This window comes from Pseudorca crassidens, chromosome 7 (assembly GCF_039906515.1).
Source record: "Pseudorca crassidens isolate mPseCra1 chromosome 7, mPseCra1.hap1, whole genome shotgun sequence".
NCBI lineage: Eukaryota > Metazoa > Chordata > Mammalia > Artiodactyla > Delphinidae > Pseudorca > Pseudorca crassidens.
In genome coordinates, this window is record NC_090302.1 from 8,978,764 (window position 1) to 9,003,031 (window position 24,268).

At 40.4% G+C, this 24,268-nt stretch overlaps 1 protein-coding gene across 2 annotated transcripts; it reads right to left on the minus strand.

The window, feature by feature from the left end:
• Positions 1 to 274: 274 nt before the first annotated feature.
• Positions 275 to 23,877, minus strand: ZBTB43 (zinc finger and BTB domain containing 43). Of its 2 annotated transcripts, XM_067743297.1 has the most exons (3): positions 23,719 to 23,853; positions 19,911 to 20,034; positions 275 to 5,730 (listed from the first exon to the last, which is right to left on the minus strand). In XM_067743297.1, the coding sequence occupies exon 3, from the start codon at positions 5,705 to 5,707 to the stop codon at positions 4,304 to 4,306; it is 1,404 nt and encodes a 467-aa protein (XP_067599398.1). In that variant the 5' UTR covers positions 5,708 to 5,730; positions 19,911 to 20,034; positions 23,719 to 23,853; the 3' UTR covers positions 275 to 4,303. The 2 variants fall into 2 exon arrangements, with proteins under 2 accessions (XP_067599398.1, XP_067599399.1); XM_067743298.1 differs by lacking the exon at positions 19,911 to 20,034 and having other exon boundaries at positions 23,719 to 23,877.
• Positions 23,878 to 24,268: the final 391 nt, after the last annotated feature.

The following is a 24,268-nucleotide window of genomic DNA, read 5'->3' on the forward strand; positions in this document are numbered from 1 at the left end:
CTCCAAAGCGAAGCACAAGGTGGGGAGGGAATCTGGAGGAGCAAACAGAGAATAACCAGCACACCTAAATCCCTGATGGGGCTGGTGGGGGTTTAAGTGAGTTAATCGTCATAAATGCCTGACACAGCAAATGATCACTCGCTACCCATTTGATCGGGCTGTCTATTTGGCATTTACTTGTCAAAAGGCCACGATATAACTTTTATTCTCAGGTGGCAAAAGCCAGAATGAAAACAAAGATATGTGGTCATATATCCACAGTGAAAAACAAAACTTTTACAAAGTTGACAGATAACATTTATTAAAACATGTCATACAAAAGGCCGTGGTCTCTTCTATAAGAAGAAAATATTAAACAGTAACATTCAATTAAGTAAAACCATGCTGTACACTGAAGACAGCAATATATAAAGACAAAACTATTCAACTTTTGCAACACAGGCATAACATTTCACAAAATATCAATAAGATATGCACCTAATGATAATCTATTTATCATCAAATGGTTTTGGGTCTAAGAGTCACCTGACTTGCATAAATAAAGTAATTTTCTAGAAGAAACATTGGGAACCTCATAAAAGGAAAGAAGGCAGCAGCAACTGACATTATGACACAGGCTTCAAGCAAAACTAAAAAAAAAAAAAAAAGTCACATTTGCAAAATGTGTTCCAGCATCTTCCCATAGGGCACTATCAGTAGAGATTTGAAATAAGAAACATGTACCTTTAAACACATAAGTAGCAAAGAAAAAACCCAAACAAACACACACCCTGGTTTCACTGAATAAAGTTAGTCACCCATGAAAGCAACCTAAATCACAAAATTAGTGTGGCACAGACGGCTGAGGGTGAGGCCGCGGATATATGTTGCTTGGTTTTCAGTATTCCTAATTATTGGAGACCTTATAAAAGCAAACACCTGGCTTTGGTGGGATGGCATCCTCTCCACCCTCCCCCAGGGGGCTGCAGCAAATCCTCTTCCTCAGGGAAAGCACAGTGTTGTTGCTTCTGCTCTGCCCCAACTTCACTTCTACAGCAGCTTGAGGAGGTGTGTGCCTCCGTGGGAAGACCACTGAGACTAAGCAGCTTTCCCAAACAGCTAGAAGTCAGCTTAGGGTCAATTTAGTTCAGCAAATGCCCACTAGAACGGAGGAGACCCTTTTGGGCAGACTCTTTGAAAGTAGTGGCCAAAAGAAGAGACTGGAGGAATGTGAGATCTAGAAATCAGAATCAACAGGCTGGGGTCCGAGAGTGCCAGAGGACAACCCTCCACAGTAGAGGAAAGGCTATCGTAGTCCTTCCTCAGTTAGACGGTGATAACTACTTTACCAAGTGGATTATTGCAATGTGTGTATCTAAAATTAAAGGCATAGCATAAGTACTAATATTAAATACCACTGGTGGTGCCTTGAAGCCCTGTCCCACTGGGAATGGAGAAAAACCACAGTTAAGACTCAAAGTAGGGGACAAATACCTTGGTTGTAGGCCATTGACAAGATCCCTGAAAGACTGTTTGGAAATGTTAACCCCCTGCTATCCAAACTCAATGGGAAGGATAAAGATTTTCTAAAGCTGTACTGAGGGTAAGGAGAGAGACTATCTATCCAACTCAGGGTGGGCAGGAAAAAAAAAAAGGTAGTAATACAGTATGATCTCCTAATCCTAAAAGCAAAGTTTATAAACATTCACTTTTAACATCCAAACTAAGGCAATGCCCTTCCCCCCGCCTCTCTGAACATGGCCAGCACTTCAGATGCCCAGCCACCTCACAGGCTCTGGCTGACCTGATTAGCAACTCTAATTTTTACAAAAACCCCACTATCATAAAAAGCTTAAAACTGCAGATGTGAGGAACTTACATTTTATATTCTACATTTAGTAGCTGATGTACATATAAGGAGTTCAATAAAAGATATCCCTCTCTTCATAACACATTAAATAAGTCCCAGCACAACTGACTGCTTCCAAAACTACCACCGAAGAGCTGCCCAGTAGTCCTGGCTGAACAAGAGCTCTTCCTCACCATTACTCATGACGGGGTGCTGTGCTGATCTCAACATAATTGAAGGACCATGATTTTTCCAGAATATTTTTATTTTACCTCTCAGACTCTTCTTCCCAAGTGTCCCAACATTCATTTGAATAGAATCTTTAATAGAAACCAGCACATCAAACCTTCCTAAGAGGCAGAAAATGGTTTGCTGATAACCGTGGGAGAGGGTGATCAGCTTTTGGCAGAACAAAATGACTTCACTGCCTTAGTACTGAAATTAGTAGGAGTAATACAACAATTTCTCCTCACATATAAAGGCTAGGATCCTACCTAAAACCCACTGCTTCTAACGTGAGAAAAAGAGAAGGAGCAACTGAGCTTGATTGTAAGTCACTTCTATATTCTCTGTTAGGTACACAGAGATGACTGTTAACTGAAGTTTCAACACTAAGAGAAGAAGATATTAACGTGGCAAACAACCAAGAGGTAATATCTAGTTTCTAGGTTAGAAAATCAATATATATATATATTTATAATAAAGTTTTAAATACAAAGTGCTTTTTATATATCGAGAATGATACAGTGTTAATGAATACATCCCTGTTTTGTAACCTCGATTACAAGAGTTAACTGGTAAGTCAGTCCTCCTTTCCCCTTTCCAAACAACGTTTAACAAGTAAATGCCTTGATGGTAGGAGCTTGAGGATCAGAGGCCATTGCCAGCAGAGTCTCTCACTTTAGAGCAAAGCCAAACTTTTAGAACAAAACTTCACCCCAAATCCAAGAAAAGTTATTTTTATTTTAAGGAAAAAAGTTTCCACTAAGAAATAATAAGCCGGTAAGTTTACGGAAAAGTTAACATAACAGGAGCACCCTGTCCCTACCCTGGTGACAACTTCAGGTATGTTACACAGTTTAAAACATCCTGAACATGCTTCTTTTTTAACCTAAAACCTCTGAGTGATCCTCAGAAAAGGTCTCAGAATAGCTGCTTTTCTTGTTTTTTTTGGTAGATATAGCTATGTGGACTTGTAAACTTACGCAGCTTTATCTATAATATGAGAGCATGAATCTGTGGACTACTTCCTAAAATTAGGACTCTTTCTTTCTGCCTTTTAAAACACATTCCAGCACTCCTAAAGAGCCAGGAGGATTAGCTCAGTGTACCCCTCTACGAGTATCTCCCCCACCAGTGTATTTTCAAGACTCCTCTTTTCTTGGGTAATTGTACCCCACAACTTGCCCCACCCAAGTATAACCTGACACTCAAAATTCTGCTACTCGGCTACTCTCAGTTGGAGTGTCACTGTAGCACTCTATTAGCTCCTGAAGTTCACAGGTAACTCTCAGCCGTGACTTCTGGCTCCTTCCCAGTAACTGTGGTCATTGACTGACCTCTTCAGGAAGCACCGTAATCTAAGACAGAGTGAATCGGCTGGAGCAGCCAATGGTACCGTGGTCGGAGAGTCAAAGCAGGCTAGATGTCTACTAGCCACAGAGCAGATCCCACTGTGTGGATGCTACAATTAAACAGGATTTGGGACAGCAAACCAGTTAGAAATACCTATGTCTGGCACCCTAGAGAATTACAATTACAAACAGTTGTTTAAACTAAATGTTAGTACTAAAATATAAAACTCTGACTTATCAAGAGTCTGAAACACATTGTGACAGTGGCATCTTACAGAATTTGAAGCTTGTACCATAAGTTATTTGTTTCTTACTTAGAATGTCACCCTCTTAGTATCTCCATAGTTTTGGTTAAAATACCCTTTAGAAAGAATAAACCCAGGTAAGAGAGCTCTGTTAATCAACTTAGTATCCTAGGAATCACATTATCTGTAGCTATTACATAAGTGGCATTTCATTCAGTGAAGCAGCTACCAAAACAAACCCACATTACCTAAGTATCTATAGTAAGAGCAAAATAAAATTCCAATATGACCTTGTAATAATGAGTGATCAAAAACTGCTGCCACCTGAAATGGAACTGGTGGGTTGGAGTCCAATTCAAAGTGCAGGTGTCTCTATCACCAAGTCCACCTGCCTCATTCACAATGGGCCTGAAGGTTTACCTTGCCAGGTGTGAGGTGGGCTAACTTATCCCCATTACCCACTCCAGGCCTGGAACATACAAATTTGAAGAATTAAGATTTTTTAATTGGCCTACTTAGAGCTGGTCTTTCAGAAATATCTTCCTTTTTTTTAAGCTTCTCTCATAATAGCAAGTAGCACGCATCATCTGTGCCCAGATTTGCATAATTACCATAGTTTATTTTTGTGCCTGCCACTCAAGGGCCAGACCCTGTTTTTAGTTAGCCTCAGTCGTATTCTGCTCAGCCTTTGCAGCTTCGTAGGACTTGGTACAAGAAGTCACATGCCTGTGGAAACTGTCCCTCCACATAAATCTCTTTGCACAGATATTACACTCATATGGCTTTATGCCTGTGTGAATTTTCATGTGGCCCACGAGATGATGCTTCATTTTGAATTTCTTACCACAGACACCACAGCCATAAGGCCGAAGACCAAGGTGCATGCTCATGTGTCGATCTCTCTGACTCTTGTGAGTGAAACTTTTCCCACACTGACAAGGATACAGCTTGTCGGTGGCTGAGAATCCTAGGTGGGAAGCTTCTTCTTTAATCCCTGTTACCATTTCAATATTCTCACTGTAGCCTGTTGCTAGGGCAGCCTCCTGTCTGTGCCCAATGAGATTCCCATCCGACCTCTCTCCAGAAAACTCTTCCATGGAAGAGCCATAGAAATCCACCTGCTCGTCATAATTGCTTTCATCAGCCTGTTCATCAAACTCCGCTTCCACTTTCTTTTCCCCGATGTGAAAGTCTTCCTCTACTCCCGAGGGCTGGACCGAGTGCTCTGTCTGCATGGTGTTGATGGACTCTGTGACCTGGTGCTCATCGTAGGATGCATGCACATCCATGCCCTCGCACGCTTGCTCAAAGCGCTCAGGCTTCACATGGATCCAGCGTTTGTGAGCCATTATGCTGGGCTTGCTGTACATGGGCCGGGTGTAGTGGAATTCGGCACTGTCGCTGGCCCCCTCCTCCCCATCCTGGCTCGCCATCTCAGTGCTTAGCCGGTCATGCTCTGTGGACGAGTTGCTAGGAAGGTATTCATGCTCGGTGAGCTGAGATGACAGCTCGTCTTTGGTGCTCTCCTCTTCATTCTCTCCATCCCTCAGTTCCTGGGCTTTGGGGAAATCCGTATGGCCCCCAGAGCCCAGCTCAAAGCTCTCTACCAGGCCATTGTAACTACTGCTGCTGGGAGACTGGTGGTCACTGCCATGATTTAGCTTCTGACAAAGGACTGTAGGGTTTCCTTCTAAAACCTCAGTGCATTTGTCTACCACATGCCACATCTGGAGGAAGCTTGCAGCTGTTAAGTAACTAACAATTTCTGGAGCAGGCATTACTAGACGTCCCGTGTAACTTGATAGGAGAATGTTCTCAAACACTCTGGGGTTCATCACATCAGGCAAAACAATCCTCCTGCTGTTTTTGAGGAGTACCTGGTCACAAAAGTAGGGTGAACTGGCAGCAAGAACGGCTTTGTGTGCTCGGAAAATGTGGCCTTGGACAACAATGGAGACATCACATAATTGTCCTTGCTGGCGCTGCTGGTTCAGTTTCTGCAGAATGGTGCTGGAAAAATCAGGAAATTCTACTCGAAAAGAGTTTGTTCCAGGCTCCATTTCATCACAAATCTTGTTTGGTGCTACAAGAGAAAGAAAAATTAGTACTAATTCCAGCCCAAAGAGAAACTTATTGATCACTAAGAAAACTAAGACAAGTTCCACAGTTCCATAAAGTCCCCTGGACTGTGGGCATGGTGGGTGGAGCATTCATTCCCCAGAGCAAGGCTTGCAGGTGCGAGTGTGCCAAAAGCAGGAACGAGCCACCATTCTTTATGGTATTAACTCTTGATACCGCCTGTGTCTATGAGTGGGAAAATAGAATCCAGAGATATTTGTAAGCTATATAAATCTCAAGTAAAACAAAGTAAATATTTCTAGTCAAAACAAACACAATACCTGTTCCAAACGACAGAATTTTTAAGAGGCCTCAGGTTCAACCCATATTTGACAAGTTGGGGTGAGGAAGGAATTGTGGAAAAAAGGAAAAGCACATGTGAAGGCTCTCAGGCAGAAATGATCATGGTAACTGCAAGGAACTGAAAGGAAACCACCAGGCTAGAACCCACTAAGGGGTCAGGGGGCTGAACAGGTGGGGCCAGAACAGTCAGGCCTTTGGTCCTTCAGCACCACAGGGGTGAACTCGCCTAGGTCCCAAACAATATGGGTTTCTCTAGTTGCTGTCAGCATTTAAGCCCTTTAAGAGCTTCTCATAATGTGAAGCAGAACGAAATGGCAAGGCAAGGTATTCTATCGGCTGATCTCCAAATTGTTTAAAAAGTTATAGAACAAAGAGGATAGTAAATACTGTCCCTGTTACTGAATGAACTTAATCTGAAAATAAAGTTATAACAAAGAATAAGGGATTGCCTGTGGCGTTACTGTAAATATATTTTGTGGGATGAGTCAAGCATTAGAGACAATTCCTAACAAGAGTGATCAACGAGATGAACTCTGCAGCATGCTCAGGCCCCATAATTCCATAGTAAATTAAAACAAACCAGAAAACTCAAAAGATTTATTGGTGCTATTTGTCACCTAGGTCTAATACCATATCTAAACATTGCTAAATACCAGATTTTCTAAGTATGAGATAAAAGAAGCAGATAACCCAACAAAGGTTGAAAGTTATCTTTCAGAGATAGGGAGAGATGCCAAGAGAAGAAACTAATGTTTCCTGAGTAATTACTATATATTGGGTCGGCCGAAGTTTGTTTGGGTTTCTCTGTAACATGGAAATTTTTGGCCAACCCAATACCAGGAACTGTACATCTTTTTTCACCTAATCTTTGTAACGATCCTGCAAACGTAGAGGACTGACATTCTTAAGTTCACTATTTCAAGTAACTTTCCTAAGGCTAAAATAAAAGCTAGTTTTTATTACGCTGGAATTTGAAATCTAGGTCTCTATGACTCCAAAGCCTATGCTATTTTTCCTATCACATCACTGCCTCTTCTAAGAAGATGCTAAAATACCAGATAAGTCATTAATAATTTTAAGAGGTAAGGCAGTGTTTTTAGAATGAAGTATTAATTTATGGTTTATAGCTCTTAAAACATTTCATAATAATTTAAAACAAAAAAATAAGACCAGGAAATAAATTATTTAGGTATTTGTAATTTCAAAAGGAAAAGTTAACTACATAAATGTATAGAGACTAGAGGTATGTAAATTCTGAGAACTACATCTGGATTCTCTTATCTCATCAGTAAAGAATTTTGATCTTAGCTATTTGAAAAAAGGGGGGAATAAAACACACGCATAAAAAATTTACAAAAAAGATGTTAAAAAAAATCTCTCCATCATTTATTCCTAGTCCCCCACCTCCCCTGGAAGGAAATCACCATTAAAAAACTTCTGTATATTCTAGAAACTTCTCTGCACATATATCAGAATAAATCATATACATCCTTTAAAAATTCCTACCCAGGGCTTCCCCGGTGGCGCAGTGGTTGAGAGTCCGCCTGCCGATGCAGGGGACACGGGTTCGTGCCCCAGTTCGGGAAGATCCCACATGCCGCGGAGCGGCTGCGCCCGTGAGCCATGGCCGCTGAGCCTGTGCGTCCGGAGCCTGTGCTCCGCAACGGGAGAGGCCACAGCAGTGAGAGGCCCGCGTACCACAAAAAAAAAAAAAAAGAGTTTACTTTGGTATAAGGAGAAGGTTAGGATCCAGTTTTTCCTTTCCCCTCCAAAATGGCAAGCCTGTTTTTCCTACACTATTTACTGAATAACTCATCTTTTCCTCAAGATTTCAAATATCTGTTGTGGAATTTTATGTGACTGAGATAAGGCTTTTAAAAACAGTTCTATAAAAATAAACGCCATAAGCGATGTTAGAGAAAATGGTGGAGTAGGAAGCTTTAGGTGTCAATCCCTCCACTAAAACAACTAGTAAACTGTTAAAATGATCAGAATAAACCATTTCTGAACTCTGGAATCTGATCAGACACTTACAGCAACCAATGCAATGCTTGATGAAAGAAGAAGCTGCTAAACCTCGTTAAGAGAGCAGCATGCTGCAAACCAGCAATAATCCCCATTCCTCAGCTCTGCCACAATTTGTAGGACAGTGGCCCAATTTCCAAGAGTGCTTGGCTGATGCCAGGGTGGCAAGAACAACACTGTCCAAAAATTTGGGGTTTTGCATCTTGGCCAACCCACACAAGCTTTTTCTTGGCCCCCTCAGGCTGCAGTGGTTTTCCCAGTAGCATCCATCGGAAGATTTTAAAATACAAACACCATTCCCCATTCTTTGGGCCCAAATATTTAAGGAAATCTCTGTCAGGACACAGCCTATCACATAGATAAAGCAACAGAGACTTCCGTGACTACATGCAACAAGGAATACAGACTTTGCAAAACAGTTTAGAAAAAAATCACCATATAGACAACTGCAGCCATCAACAAGAAACAAAATAAATCCCCCAGGAGGGGAAGAATCTGATTCCAAGAGCTACCACATTAGAATACTGAAAATATCCAGTTCTGAACCAAAAATTACTAAGTATACAAAGAAAAAGGAAAATACGGTACATTCACAGGAAAAAAAGAATTAGAAACTATCCTTGAAGAATTCCAGACATTATTAAGTGCTAGTCAAAGCTGTTAAAGTCAACTGTCTTGGATATGCTCAAATTGTTAAAGAAAACTATGGACAAGGAACTAAAGAAAATCAGGAGAACAATGGCAATAAAGAGACAGAAATTATAAAATGTAACCAAATAGAAATTCTGGAGCTGAAAAGTGTAACAGCTGTATTATGGGCTGAGTTGTACCCTTCCAAAATTGCTATGTTAAAGCCCTAATCCCCAGTACTCCAGAATGTGACTATATTTGGATTTAGGGCCTTTAAAAAGGTAATTAAATTAAAACGAGGTTGTTAGGTTGGGACCTAATCCAAGCTGACTGGTATTCTTATAAGAAATGAAATTTGGACAGAGAGACATCAGGCATGCGTGCAATGTGAAGACAGTGAAAAGTTGGCACCTGCAAGCCAAAGAGAAAGGCCTCAGGAGGAACCAAATCTGCCAACATTTTGATCTCAGACTTTTAGCCTCTAAAATTCTGAAAAAATAAATTTTTGTTGCTTAGGTCACCTAGCCTGTGGTATTTTATTATGGCAGACCAAGGAAACAAATACAAGTTGAAATTAAAAATTCATAATAAGGAGTCCAATGGCAGATTTAAGCAGGCAAAAGGAAAAAAATTCATCAAACTCAAATGTAAAGCAATTGAAATATCCAGTCTGAGGAGTATTAGGAATGAAGAAAAAGAAACACAATCTGAAGTACCTATGGAAAACCAAATATACCAACATGCAAATCAGAGTCTCAGGAGAAAAAAGAATAGAAAAGATATTAAATGACATAATGATTGAAAACATCCTGAATTTGATGAAAGACATAAACCTCACACATCCAAGAAGCTTAACTCCAAGGAGATAAAATTAAAGAGATCCACATGAGATACACTGTAAGTCAAATAGTGGAAAGCCAAAGACAATGGAGAATCTTGAAAGCAGCAAGAAAGAAGCCACTCATCACACAAAAGGGATCCTCAGTAAGACCAACAGCTAACTGCTCATCAGAAACCACGGCACTCAGAAGGCAGTGCACGACATATTTAGACATATTTAAAGTGCTAGGATAAGGATCTGTCAACCAGGAATTCTACACCCGCAAAACTATCCTTTCAAAATGAAGGAGAAATTAAGACATTCCCAGATAAACAAAAGCTAAGGGTGTTTGTTACTAATAGGTTTCCTCTACAAGAAATGATAAAGGTGTCCTTCAGGCTGAGATAAAAGAACACTAGAGGGCTGCCCTGGTGGCGCAGTGGTTGAGAGTCCGCCTGCCGATGCAGGGGACACGGGTTCGTGCCCCGGTCCGGGAAGATCCCACATGCCGCGGAATGGCTGGGCCCGTGAGCCATGGCTGCTGAGCCTGCGCATCCGGAGCCTGTGCTCCACAACGGGAGAGGCCACAACAGTGAGAGGCCCGTGTACCGCAAAAACAAACAAACAAAATAAAACTAGATAGTAATTCAAAGCCATAGGAAGGAATAAAGACTACTGGTAAAGGTAACAACATAGGTAAATGTAAGAGCTGATATTATACCTTTGGTTTACAACTCCTCTTTTTTTCCTGAATGATTTAAAAGGCAAATGAATAAAACAATAATTATAAATCTATGTTATTAGGCACACAATGTATTAAGATGTAATCAGTGACAATAACAATAATGAAGAGGGAGGGATGGAGATGTAGAGGAGCACAGTGTTCATATGCTATTGAAACTAGCTAAGTTTAAGATGTTAATTGTAAACCTCAAGGTAACTACTAGGAAAATAACTAAAAATATACATGAAAAGGAAAGAAGGGAATCAAAACTGTATACAAAACAAAACAAAAATCTCAATTAAAAAGGAGTAAGGGAGGAGTTGAGGAACAAAAAACATGTAAGATACACAGAAGATAGCTAGAAATAAATGGTAGAAATAAATCCTCCTTCATCAGTAAATTACTTCAAATGTAAATGGATTAGCTCTCCAATTAAAAGGCAAGAAACTGGCAGAATGGATTAAAAAAACATGGTTTATCTGTATGTTGTCTATAAGAGACTCACTTTAGATACAAAGGCACAAAGATGTTGAAAGTAAAATAATGGAAAAGGTATGTCGTGCAAAGAGAAACAGAAAGAGCGGTGTGGTGACTATATTATTATCAGACAAAATAAATTTTAAGTCAAAAAGGATCACTCTATCAAGAATACATGACAATTAAAAACATATACGTACCTAGGGCTTCCCTGGTGGCAGTGTATAAGAATCTGCCTGCCAATGCAGGGGACACAGGTTCAATCCCTGTTCCGGGAAGATCCCACTGAGCAACTAAGCTGGTGCGTCACAACTACTGAGCCTGCGCTCTAGAGCCTGGGAGCCACAACTGCTGAAGCCCGCGTGCCTAGAGCCCATGCTCCACAACAAGAGAAACCACCGCAATGAGAAGCCCACGCACCGCAATGAACAGTAGCCCCCACTCGCTACAACTAGAGAAAGCCCACGCGCAGCAACAAGGACCCAACACAGCCATAAATAAATAAATAAATAAATAAAAATTTAAAACAAAACATATATGCACCTAACAAAAGAAATATATATTAACAGAATTGAAGAGAGAAACATACACATCTATAAAACAGGTGGAGACTTCATTACCTCACTTTCAATAATGGATAGAAAAACAGGACAGAAGATCTGTAAGGAAATAGAGGACTTTAACAATATTATAAATCAATTATACTGAAAAGACACATAGAGAGCACAAACAGAAAGGAATGAAGTTCTGATATATGCTGCAACATGGATGAACACTGAAAACATTACACTAAAACAACATGCTAAACATTTATGTAAGCCAGACAAAAAGTACAAATGTATAATTCTACTTATGTGAAATATCTAGAATAGGCAAATTCAGAGAAAGTAGATTAGAGGTTACCAGGGGCTCAGGTGAGTGAGAAATGGGGAGTTATTGCTTAATGGATAGAGTTTCTATTTAGGGTGATGAAAATATTTTGGAACTAGAAAGTGGTGCTGATTGCACAACACTGGGGTATAATTAATGTCACTAAACTGTACACCTGAAAATGGTTAAAGTGGCAAATTGAATGATATTTATTATTATTATTATTTTAGATGTTGGGGGTAGGAGTTTATTAATTAATTTATTTTATTTTTGCTGTGTTGGGTCTTCGTTTCTGTGCGAGGGCCTTCTCTAGTTGTGGCAAGTGGGGGCCACTCTTCATTGCGGTGCGCTGGCCTCTCACCATCGCGGCCTCTCTTGTTGTGGAGCACAGGCTCCAGACGCGCAGGCTCAGTAGTTGTGGCTCACGAGCCTAGTTGCTCCGCAGTATGTGGGATCCTCCCAGGCCAGGGCTCAAACCCGTGTCCCCTGCATTGGCAGGCAGATTCTCAACCACTGCGCCACCAGGGAAGCCCCCTGAATGATATTTATTTTTTACCACACATGAAAAACAAAAAATTGGAAAAAAAGTCATGTAACTTTATTTTTAACTGTGTCAAGGTGGTTAACAGTCTTTGTAATTTAGCAAGTATCTGACCTCTACCCTTAAATTTGAGTGAATGTGGCATTTCTACATATTCCCCCTCTCCTATAGGTTTTCCTGCTATATAAGCAATATTTACAAACTCACAGGCAGTTGTGACCTATATTAATAGTACAGTTGCCATTTCAATTGTTAAAGAGTTTCATAAAAGTAATTAACTCACTAAAAAAATTTTTTTAAAAACCCCACAACATAAAACACTATATGCAAAGTACCGTGGGAGATTTCTAAGATAATGAAGGAATGTCACTGTCCAGAGCTTATAATCTGGTAGGGAGATAGAAAACACGCATACAACCCTGTTATTCAATGCAAAGCCTGATAAAAGTACCACAAAAGAATTACAAATCCAAGAGGAATTCAGAGGCGGGAACCTGGTATACTCTAAAGTTATACATCCTGTCACTATAAATTTTGGTGTCACCAGGTTAAGAGGAAGACTTGAGAGCAGCATATAATTCTTCCCATCTACTACATCCTAACCAAAAAATCTAAGAAATACAGAAAAGCTAGCCTGAAAAGTTGGGATCAGAGTTATCTATATGCAACAAATTTTAATTAAGGATATCGTGGAGATGGGGCCAGGATAAAGGGAGACACTGACCTGGCAATTCCACCTGGTTTAGCAACCAGGCAATTCTGGTAGCAGTAATCCTGACAGAGGACCAACAGATACCTGTTCATCTGGAAGGCCTGCAGCTAAAAAGCCAAGGCAGACCACAGGAAAGGTCTTGCATATTGGCAACATTCAGAGATGTCTGCATTGGGATACCAAGGGTTGCACACTGCCTCAGCAGAAAATTTTTAAAGACTTGACGTGAGAGGGTAGCTCCAGGAAGGAGGCAAAAACATAGCCCATCCTTTGCCAGCCAAGGGCCAAAGAGACAAAAATAGGCCCCTGGTAAAACAATTTCACCAACACAGAAGGAAGTGCTCAAACTCTCTTAACAGTGCCTCAGACCTAGCCTCCAGCCCCAGCCATTCTACTCAAGCTAACCCTGGTGTCCATATAGTCAGCCCATCCTCCAGCAAAAGAGCTAAGAGTTGATTATAACAGCATTCAGGTATACAGTGAAGGACCCCAAAATAATCTTCCCAAAAAGGGGGAAATTTTCAGACCTGAGCAAAATGTTTCCCAACATAGTTTTATTCTGTAAATAAATGGGGTCTGTAAATAGATTCTACAATAACCAAGAAAATAGTAAAGTGTAAACAAAGAGTACAGTTTAGATAGCATTTTTAAACTGATTTCCACAAACATGAAAACGCAGTCCCCATGAATGAAGTTTAAGGAAGATAAGACAATACAGTAGAATGATATGAAAAAAAGAGCCAACTGAATTAAAAACAAGATGTAAGGAAACTAAAATAGAGCAAAAATTTAAACAGGCAATAAGGAGCAGAATTGCAACTATAGAAAATGGAATCAATGATGGGGAAGGCACTTTGAGGAACTTTTATGCAGGAGGATGATAAAAATGTGAAAACAGCAAGGGAGAAGATAACAGAACAGGAGAACAGAGAATAGAGATCCAACATATGGCTAATTAGCACCCTTGAAAGAAATAACAAAACGAATGGAGTAGAAGGAATAATCAAATAAAATATTTAATAGAAGAAAACTTGCCTGAGTGTAAAGCCTTGAGTATTCAGAAGAGTCGTGCCTCAGCAGTGGGGACAAATTAGCCCTAGACAAAATGCGGTTCTGGTCCCATTAAACAAAGCTTAAAAACAAGCCTCACACATGCCGCGGAGCAACTAAGCCCATGTGCCACAACTACTGAGCCTGAGCTCTAGAGCCCGTGAGCCACAACTACTGAGCCTGCGTGCCACAACTACTGAAGTCCATGTGCCTAGAGCCTGTGCTGCACAATAAGAGAAGCCACCACAATGAGAAGCCCGCACACTGCAACGAAGAGTAGCCCCCGCTCTCCACAACTAGAGAAAGTCCGTGCGCAGCAATGAAGACCCAACGCAACTAAAAATAAATTTTAAAAAAAGTCTCAAAAGGATTAAAATATTTCCAAATAACTTAATTGTGTTCCAGAACAAAGCTTAAGGATATTTACATAATACAAAAAATCCAGAACCCAACAAGGTAAAATTCATGTCTGGCATTCAATAAAAAAAAAAAAAATCACCTGGGATGCAAAGAAGCAAGAAAATATAACCCATATTAAGGAGAGAGAAAAAAGAAAAAACTGATCAACAGAAACAGAACCAGAAATGACAAACTTATACAAATGGTAGAAAATTCTACATCCCATGTGTTCAAGAAAATAGAGGAAAATTAAGCATAGTAGGTAGACAGGAAAACAAAAAAACCCAAATTGAACTTCTACAAACACTGGATGAGAATAACAAAAGAATTAACATGAAGAAAAGATTAGTGAACTTGAAAACACAGCAACACAAACAACCTAAAATAGAAAAAAGCTGAAAAAAAAAAACAGGAAGGGGGGAAAGAGTATCAGTGAGTTGTGGGACAACTTCAAGGCACAAAATTGGAGTCTCTGAAGGAGTGGGAGGGTATAAAGCCCAAAATTTATTTAAATAACAGCCAAAATCTTCCTAAAGTTGATAAAAACTATAAAGCCACAGATCCAAGAAGCTTGACAAACCCCAAGCACAAGAAGTATGAAGAAAACTATATACCAAGGCATATCATAATCAAATCACTGAAAACTAGTAACGAAGAGAAAATCTTAAAAGCAGCCAGAGAAAAAGGATTCATTGTGTACAGAGGACCAAAGGTAAGAAAGGTTGCAAGCTTCTTGTCAGAAACAATGCCAGCCAGAAGAAAGGAGACAATGCAAGAACAGTAGACATCTTTAAAGTGCTGAAAGAAAAAACTGTCAACCTAGAATTCTATACCCAATCAAAATATCTTTCAAAATGAAGGTGAAGTACTTTTTTAGATATAGGAAAGTGAATAGAATCCATCACAAAAAAAGGTCAAAAGTAAAAAGAACAGGTATATGAAAACAAAAAAATTTCAGACAACAATATTAATATCAAAGTAAATTCAATGTAAAAAGCATCAAATGAGGGGCTTCCCTGGTGGTGCAGTGGTTAGGAATCCACCTGCCAGTGCAGGGGACACAGGTTTGAGCCCTGGTCCGGGAAGATCCCACATGCCACGGGGCAACTAAGACCGTGCGCCACAACTATTGAGCCTGCGCTCTAGAGCCCGTGAACCACAGCTACTGAAGCCCATGCACGTAGACCCCGTGCTCAGCAACAAAGAGAAGCCACCGCAATGAGAAGCCCACGCAGTGCAACGAGGAGTGGCCCCTGCTCACCGCCAACTAGAAAGAGCCCGCGCACAGCAACGAAGAACCAACACAGCCAAAAATAAATAAATAAATATATCTTTTAAAAAAAGCATCAAATGAGGTGAAAGTTTATTGATAATTGATGAATTCTATAATTCACATGAGGGTTAACTTGCGAACTTCTATGTGTAAATGTAGTACAGTTTTCAAAAAAAAACCCACAACAGTGACAGAAACATAATTATAGTAAGAAATATAAATGTCCCTCTTTTAATCTTTAATAAATCAATAAGGCAAAAGATAATTTGGATCTAGAGGTTTAGACTGGTTATCATTAATAATGCTAATTTAACTGAAACATACAACCTCTGTATCCTACAAATAATACATCTTCTTTTTCAGTTTCCATAGGACATTTACATAAATGATCATAAGTGGCCACAGAGAGCATCAATAAATCCCCCAAAGCAGAAATGCATACATGAGCTCATTTGATTACAAGTGATCACACAATAATAAATCTAGAAATGTCAAATTCACAAAATTAGGAATAAGAAATGAAATATAATCACATGATAGAAACTTTAAAATAGAAAACAATTTTCCCCTAATAAATTTTAAAGTCTCACTGATAAAAACTTTATAGAAAAATATAGAAATCTAACAGATTAGTAACTATGGAGAAATGATAAAACATAATCAAATGACTGCCCAAAGCACAACGGGAAAATTCTTTGAAACTAATTCCTATGCTATATAAACTGTTTCAGAGGGGGAAGAAGGGAGAAAGGGAACAAAGATAGGAGAAAACTTGCTAATTATTTTTTATAAAACCGTGCTATCAAAACTGGACAACAAAGAAAAAACTGTAAACCTATCTCACTTATTAACACAGAAAGAAACATTATAAACCACATGGCATTCTGGTTTATTTTAATCTCTTGTAGGTTGAGTGTATTATGAGTGTGACACACTGAAAAAATTGAGTTACTGGTACCATCACACTGAGGGCAAGATCCTATTTTATGATAAAATTACCACCAGAAGGTCCTCTCAAAAGCTCTTTTCCATTCAAGACCACTGCTAGTGGCATGTACATCATTACCTGTGCTTCCTTCTACAAGTGACAGGGAGTGGTGAGAGATAAATCTGGAAGGAATGACTGGTACTATCCTGCTGAAGGCTGAGTTTGAGCTTTAAATGTGGGCACTGGAGGCAGCACTGAAAACTTCTGTGTGACATGCTGTGAAATATGTTCAGAACGGATAATCTGTTGATGGTCTTAAAGCAGGAGCAAGTCTGAAACAAAGGTCAATTCTAAGATTTCAGTAAATATGCTCTAGGTTTGAGGCAATGAAAGTAACAGTGGGTATGGAAAACAGAATTGATGGACTAACTGACTGGGTAGGCAGAAAGATGCAAGAGTAGCCCAAGGTACACATAATACTATCAAGAAAATGAAAAGACTACCGAATGTAAAATAATTAGCTAGTGGGAAGCAGCAGCATAGCACAGGGAGATCAGCTCGGTGCTCTGCAATGACCTAGAGGGGTGGGATAGGGAGGATGGGAGGGAGGCTCAAGAGGGAGGGGACAATGGGTATATATGCATGCATATGGCTGATTCACTTTGGTGTACAACAGAAACTAACACAGTACTGTGAAGAAATTATACTCCAATAAAGATCTATTAAAAAAGAAAATGAAAAGATAACCTACAACATGGGAGAAAATATATTCAAATCGTATAATTGATAAGTAACTTGTATCCAGAATACATAAAGAACTCTTAAAATTCAATAATAAAAAGACTACCCAATTGAAAAATGGGTAAAGGATTTGAATAGACATTTCCCCAAAGAAGATATACAAAAGAGCATACAAAAGACGTTCAATATCATTATTCATTAGGGAAATGCAAATCGAAACTACAATGAGACATCACTTTTCACCCACTTGGATGGCTATGATAAATAAGACAGACACTAACAAGTGTTGGAGAGGATATGGAAGGATTAGAACCCTTATACATTACTGGTGGGAATGTAAAATGGGGCAGCCACTTTGGAAAACAGTTTGGCAGCTCCTCAAAAAGTTAAACAGAGTTATCACGTAACTCAACAATTCTACTCTTAGGTATATACCCAAGAGAAATGAAAACATATAATGTCCACAGAAAACTTATCCATGAATGTCTATAACAGCATTATACATAATGGCCAAAAAGTGGAACCAACTCAAATGTCCTCAACTGATGACTGGATAAACAGAATGTGGTATACCTATAAAATGGAATATTATTCCATTTTATTACATACTATATGTATTATGCCATTCTTTCGGCAATAAAAAAGAATGAAGTATTGATAGATACGACAACATGGCTGAGCCTTGAAACACTGTGCCAAATGAAAGAAGTTAGACACAAAAGGCTAAATCTTGTGTGATTTCATTTATATGAAATGTCCAGAATAGGGAAATCCAGAGATAAAAAGTAAATCAGCGGCTGCAAGGAACTACAGGGCGAGGAGTGACTGCAAATTGGTTTTTTTTTTAAAGGGGAGACAAAAATTCTAAAATTAAGTTGTGGTGATGGGTATACAACCCATTAAATATACTAAAAAAAACCTCTTAACTACCTATGAATTATGTCTCATTAAAGCAGTTTTAAAAAACAGAGGGATACAAGGTAAAGTAGTTACCAATCCCAACTGGGTAACTAGGAAAATGTCATAATTAGTAGGAGAGGTAACAGCATCTAACATGTATTTAACGCACGTATTGTAAAAGACTGTGCAAAGCACTTTTCGTATTCTCATTTAATCCTCATAACAACCCACTCGATAGATATTTTTTATTCCTATTATATAGAATAAGAAATAGACAAAGAGGCTAAACTACTTGCCTAAGGTCATATAACCAGTAAGCAGTGAACCTGGAATTTAAATTCAAAACACTTGCTCAGGCCCAATACAGTCTGAGAGATGAGACAGTATGGAAGGTAAAGATGAGTATTTTCACAAATAAATACCTGAAACAATCTACAATGTACAACACATTCATAAACTCCAGGGCAAATTATTCACCGTCTTCAGACTTAATGAAGTACTAGCAATTTTATATGTCACCTTGCAAAGTTAAAAAAAAAAAATCCAATAGTAACAGTTCTAAAACAAACATACCAATCCCAGCTAACTCCTTCCATTGTTCACTGAGATTATCTGGCTTTTTTTTAAAGCAGAGGACAAAGGGTAAATATTAAAGAATCACTGAACGAGGGCTTCCCTGGTGGTGCAGTGGCTAAGAATCTACCTGCCAATGCAGGGGACACGGGTTTGAGCCCTGGTCTGGGAAGATCCCACATGCCGCGGAGCAACTAAGCCGGTGCACCACAACTACTGAGCCTGCATGCCACAACTACTGAAGCCCACGTGCCTAGACCCTGCGCTCAGCAACAAGAGAAGCCACTGCAATGAGAAGCCCGCACACTGCAATGAAGAGTAGCCCCGCTCGCCGCAACTAGAGAAAAGCCCGTGCGCAGAAACAAAGAACCAACGCAGCCAAAATAAAATAAATTAATAATAATAATAAAAAGAATCACTGAACTAGATGACCTCCAAGATCCCTTCCAACTCTGACAAGTTTAAAAGCAGCCTGTATTTATTATTCAGCTGAGGAATTGTATGTCAAGTTTTATACACTATTTAAATACCAATGACATATCCTAAAAACACAGAGGACAACAATATAATAGGGAAGCCAACCCATGAGTGACTTTTCTTGAAGCCCTCCAGAGATTTCTTAATCACGGCACATGGTAATTTGCATGCTTACTGTAGAGAGCACATTTTAACACAGTAAATATTACTTTAGTAAATCTCTAGACTGGTACAAATGTACAATAATACCAACACCCCATGCGTACAAAAATACTTAAGTCAAATGCTTTACAGTTCACAAAGCAGACTATGTAAACTTGGGTCTGGCAATACCCCTGTATCATCACACTCATGAGTTAAACTAAAGCTCAAGAAGGTTAAAAGATCTGTCCAAGGCCACATATCTCAGAAGTGGTTATGTCAGGATTTAAACAGAAGCGTAATTCCAAATCTAATATTTTTCTAAGTTAAAAAAAAAACGTCACTTAGCAGAAAATTTCTTGGAATTTAAATGCTCTAACAGTACAAAGTATGGCAGTGATTGGCCTTAAAATGTGCAATATATACTCCTCAGAAGAGAAGTAAAAGAACCTTTCCGGTCTAGGGCAATTAAATACAACTACATTATTATTTTTTACTGAAAAAGAAACCATTTTAGTAAATAATTTAAAACACTGCATTTTTAGCAAGTTTATAGCTTACCTAATGCAAAGTTGTATTCCTGGGATAAAGTTCCTTATGCCATGACCATCAAAAAGCAGTATGAATGAACGAGGAAGAGGAACCCATTTCTTAGTTTTGTTTCAAATTAAAATCACATTGATTTCTGAAAAGAAAAATCACGTTGAAAATGTAAGAGATGCTGATGCTATTCACTGTGTACCAGTGCCTTGCTAATAAATACTATACTTGTGGGTGAGTAGCAGAAAGAAAATTAATCACGATTGATATTTTTTGGTTATATTAGCTTTGTTTCTGCACCTTCTTAGCTTCTGCCTTTGTATTTTTTAAATAAACTTTTAATTACGGGATAATTTTAGTTTTACATAAAAGTTGCAAAAAATGTTGAGTTCCCATATGACTGTCAGCCAGTTTTCCTTTAATGTTAACATCTTGTATTACCATGGTACATCTGTCAAAAATAGGAAACCAACACTGGTCGATACCTATGTAATTTTGCAGAATTAAACTATCCTTTGCAAAAGTGTTTTTGGCCTCCAGACCATTATCAATCAATACCCCTATATTTTCTAATTGGAACACTGTAGCCAAAGAACTTAGTAAAACCTATTTTAGGGTTTTTAAAAAACAAGCTACCTACTTTGTGAAGTTTGATTCATGCCACAGCTGAATGTTTACTTAAGAACATCAGGGCAAATAGGTCCATTGTGGTAAATTCTTTGAGATTCAAAAGAGAAGTTATTGTTCTAACCACTAACTCCCCACTTATCAGTCATCCTGCCATTACCTTACAATAAAGCCAACGAAATGTTTTTAACTGCACCCTCATATTCATTAGAATTCCGGATAAGAAGCTCAATCAAGAAAGCAGAAGGAAGAAACAGCACTTGCCGGTATGTATGTTCTACATACGAACAAAATAAAAGTTTTTTCCTCAGTATGTTACAAATAAGACAAAAGTCTCTTTCTATTCTAATTGCAAACATAAATAAGGTAAAAAGGAAAAGTTCATGAAAATAATATAGCACTATATTCAACTGATTATAAGAGGCACATTTTTAAATTTCTGAAATCAAGATGTGATGTCCAGGTGGAAGTTATAACAGTTGTCTCTGCCTAAGACAATGATAGAGCATTCCTGAGAGCCTCATCAACGTTTCTGATGGCACAAAAGATGACACTGTGGAAAAGCACGGATGCAACTCTGAATTGAAAAGTATTCAAGAGTAGGAAGGTTAAGAAGGTTAATGAACACTTTAACCAATTTATTTCACTTTTCTTCTTTTTACACATACACTAGAGTATCATTTTTAAATGTCTAGGGACTTCCCTGGTGGTGCAGTGATTTGGACTCTGCGCTCCCAATGCAGGGGGCCTGGGTTCAATCCTTGGTGGGGGAACTAGATCCCACGTGCATGCCGTGGCTGAGAGTTCGCATGCTGCAACTAAGGAGCCCATCCACCCCAACTAAGACCCGGCACAACCAAAAAAAATAAAGTCTAAATAAGTTTAAAAATGTAAAGAAGCGGGCTTCCGTGGTGGCGCAGTGGTTGAGAGTCCGCCTGCCGATGCAGGGTACGCGGGTTCGTGCCCCGGTCCGGGAGGATCCCACATGCCGCGGAGCGGTTGGGCCCGTGAGCCATGACCGCTGAGCCTGCGCGTCCGGAGCCTGTGCTCCGCAGCAGGAGAGGCCACAACAGTGAGAGGCCCGCGTACCGCAAAAAAAAAAAAAAAAAAATGTAAAGAAGCATATGTAATAGCTTAATTGCAGTGTTTTCTCTTCCTTTGGTGGTACATAAAATAATCGATGGTATCTAGGATTCAATACGGTAGTAATTCAGCTGCTACACCTTATAAGAAACCTTGATAAACTAGCTTACAAACAAACCGATAACTTAGATGAGAGAACATAAAACAAAGGCCTCCCCCATCAGAAAACACACAAGAAAATAACACAATTTTTCATTATTATAATAAAAAGACTATTTTTCCAACCCTAAGAGTTTTCTTCATGTGAAAAGTTAAAATCTTCCTCAAATTTTCTGCTTGTGTAGCAGATTCCTGCACTGAATCCAATGAATATGGAGGGACAGCCAGGGTGGGAACCTGCTACAAGTAGAAATTTTTAACTAAATTCTTTCAACCAAACTCCTTTTCTAAGGACCTTGGCTGTGGAGAGCAGGCATCAAGAAACGTTAAGTTCAACTAAATGTTCCTAAAAGCTACAGAATGAATTTTTAAAGTCACATTTTTCATAGCGCTTGTTAGTTCCAGGAATCTACACTTAGCAATTTTTTTTGGTAAAAATATATCTAACATGAAATTTACCATTTTAACCATTTAAAGTGTACAATTAGTGGCATTAAGTATATTTATGTTGTTGTGGAACCATCACCATTATCCATTTGCAGAACTTTTTCATAATCCCAAACTAAAACTCTGTATCCATTAAACTCTCCACTCCCTCCTCCCACTCAGCCCTTGGTAAACTATACTCCACTTTCTGTCTCCATGAATTTGCCTATTTTAGATACCTCATATAAGTGGACTCATACAATATTTGTTCTTTTGTGTCTGGCTTATTTCTCCGGTGAATACTTTTGTAAAGCAAAGAATGAAGAACCCCAAATTATTATGTTTCTCATAATTTAACTGTACACAGTGACACAATCTCTGAACTAAGCATACAGCTCTCCCAGAAATTCTGCTACTGTTCCATGAGCCCCAAGGGGCAGAGGATCTCAGACCCTTCCTTAGCCTGGAGACAGGCCTGGTTAAGCAGCTGTAACTCAGAAAGCAGGCTCTTTAGAACCCTGGAGGCCATGTGGATGGAGCAAGGGAAGTAGGGAGCTGGGCAGGCCTGAAAAACCACGGTAAGAAAAAGCAAGGATTCATCCAGTTACTTTGGCCCTGAGATGGCCTTCTCTCTGTCCTCCAGGAGCTCCTGCACCCTGACACTTAGGTTGGGCGACACCTGTCAGAGTTGAGGTCAGACGGCAGTCTAGTCGCTGACATTGTCACCCGTGCAGGAAGCTTCACAGGGTCATGAGTCACCTTCCATGGCTCAGAGGTCAGGGCAGGCTCGCCCAGAAAAACCCAGTTAGGAGAGGCAAAAACAAGACAGAAGGACACACGATTGGCAGAGAGAGAGAGAAACACAGATGGGCAAAGAGCTGGACCGACAAGCAGGCCATGAATGAAAGTTAAGGACTAAAAGGGAAACACAGGGTCAGGAGACACAGAAGCAAGATGGAAACAGAAATAAAGACAGGGTCCAGATACTCCGAGATGGGTTCGAGAGAGCCAAAGTGGAGAGAAATACAAAGTTGACAGGAGCCGAGTTGAGAGGCAAAAAGGGCAGGTGACCACAGGTGACACAGACAACAAAAAAGGTGAAACACAGAGGTAAACAGAGGCAGGTATCAGCGAAGTCCCGGTGTAGTCTTTCTCCCGGCCTTGACTCGATTCCGAGGCCGCCAAGCCGCGCCTACCCGGCGCCCCCGAAAGGCCGGCGGGCGGACTGACGGGGGGGGCAGGATCTCTAAGCGCTCTGGCCCGCTGAGGTCCGCCGCCGCGAGGTGACCTTGGGCGAAATGCTGCCTCAGGGGCCTTCGGGTCGCTGTACGCGCGCCGGGCTGGCCGGAGACAGTAGGTGTTGGACCCGGGGTGCCGGGACTCCAACGGCCCGCGCGCGGCTTCAGCATCCCGGTCGGCGTTGTGGGCCTGGCGGTGCCAGCGGTGCGCGCGCCGCGACCTGCAGAGAAGCCCTTATACCTCTCCGGTTTCCCTTCCTGCCCCCTTAGTACCCGTTGTCCAGACTCCGACATACCTGCCAAGTCCTCGACGCTCACATAGCCCACCGGTGGGATAGTTTCCGCCGCCGCCGGCGCCAGGCCCGTTCAAGCCGTCGCCGCCGCAACCGCCTCAGCCTGCGCCTCCCGCCCCCGGAAACGCTTCCCGGTCCAGCCCCCACCAAAACTGCCAGTGCTTCCGGGGGTGCGTCAGAGAGAAAGCGATGTGCGCATACGGGACTCGCGTTTGGGGCGGGGCGTCAGGAGCGTGCTCAGAGAGAGCCGGCGGCTGCGCAGTATAACCTGGAGCAGGTCAATCTGCATTAGGGACTCTAGGGCCACCGCTGAGAATTGAGCGGATACCGAGTCCTAAACCCTTTGACCTATCTCAGTTTGTCTAGCAGAGATTGTGTCAAATCCTTTTGTGCCTCCATAGAGCCTTTGGCTCGTAGTGGATGCTCAGTAAGTGTTCAATGAAAGGACCAGTGCCCTCTGTGTGGCAAGCACTATGCCGGGAACCCCTAGGAGAAGCTCCACCCCAACTGGAGGGAATGACATAATTGGTCCAGACTCTTCGTGGTAAACTCA

Excerpts from the sequence above, each read along its gene's own strand:
- ZBTB43 (XM_067743298.1), bottom strand. The coding sequence starts at position 5,707 with ATGGAGCCTGGAACAAACTCTTTTCGAGTAGAATTTCCTGATTTTTCC.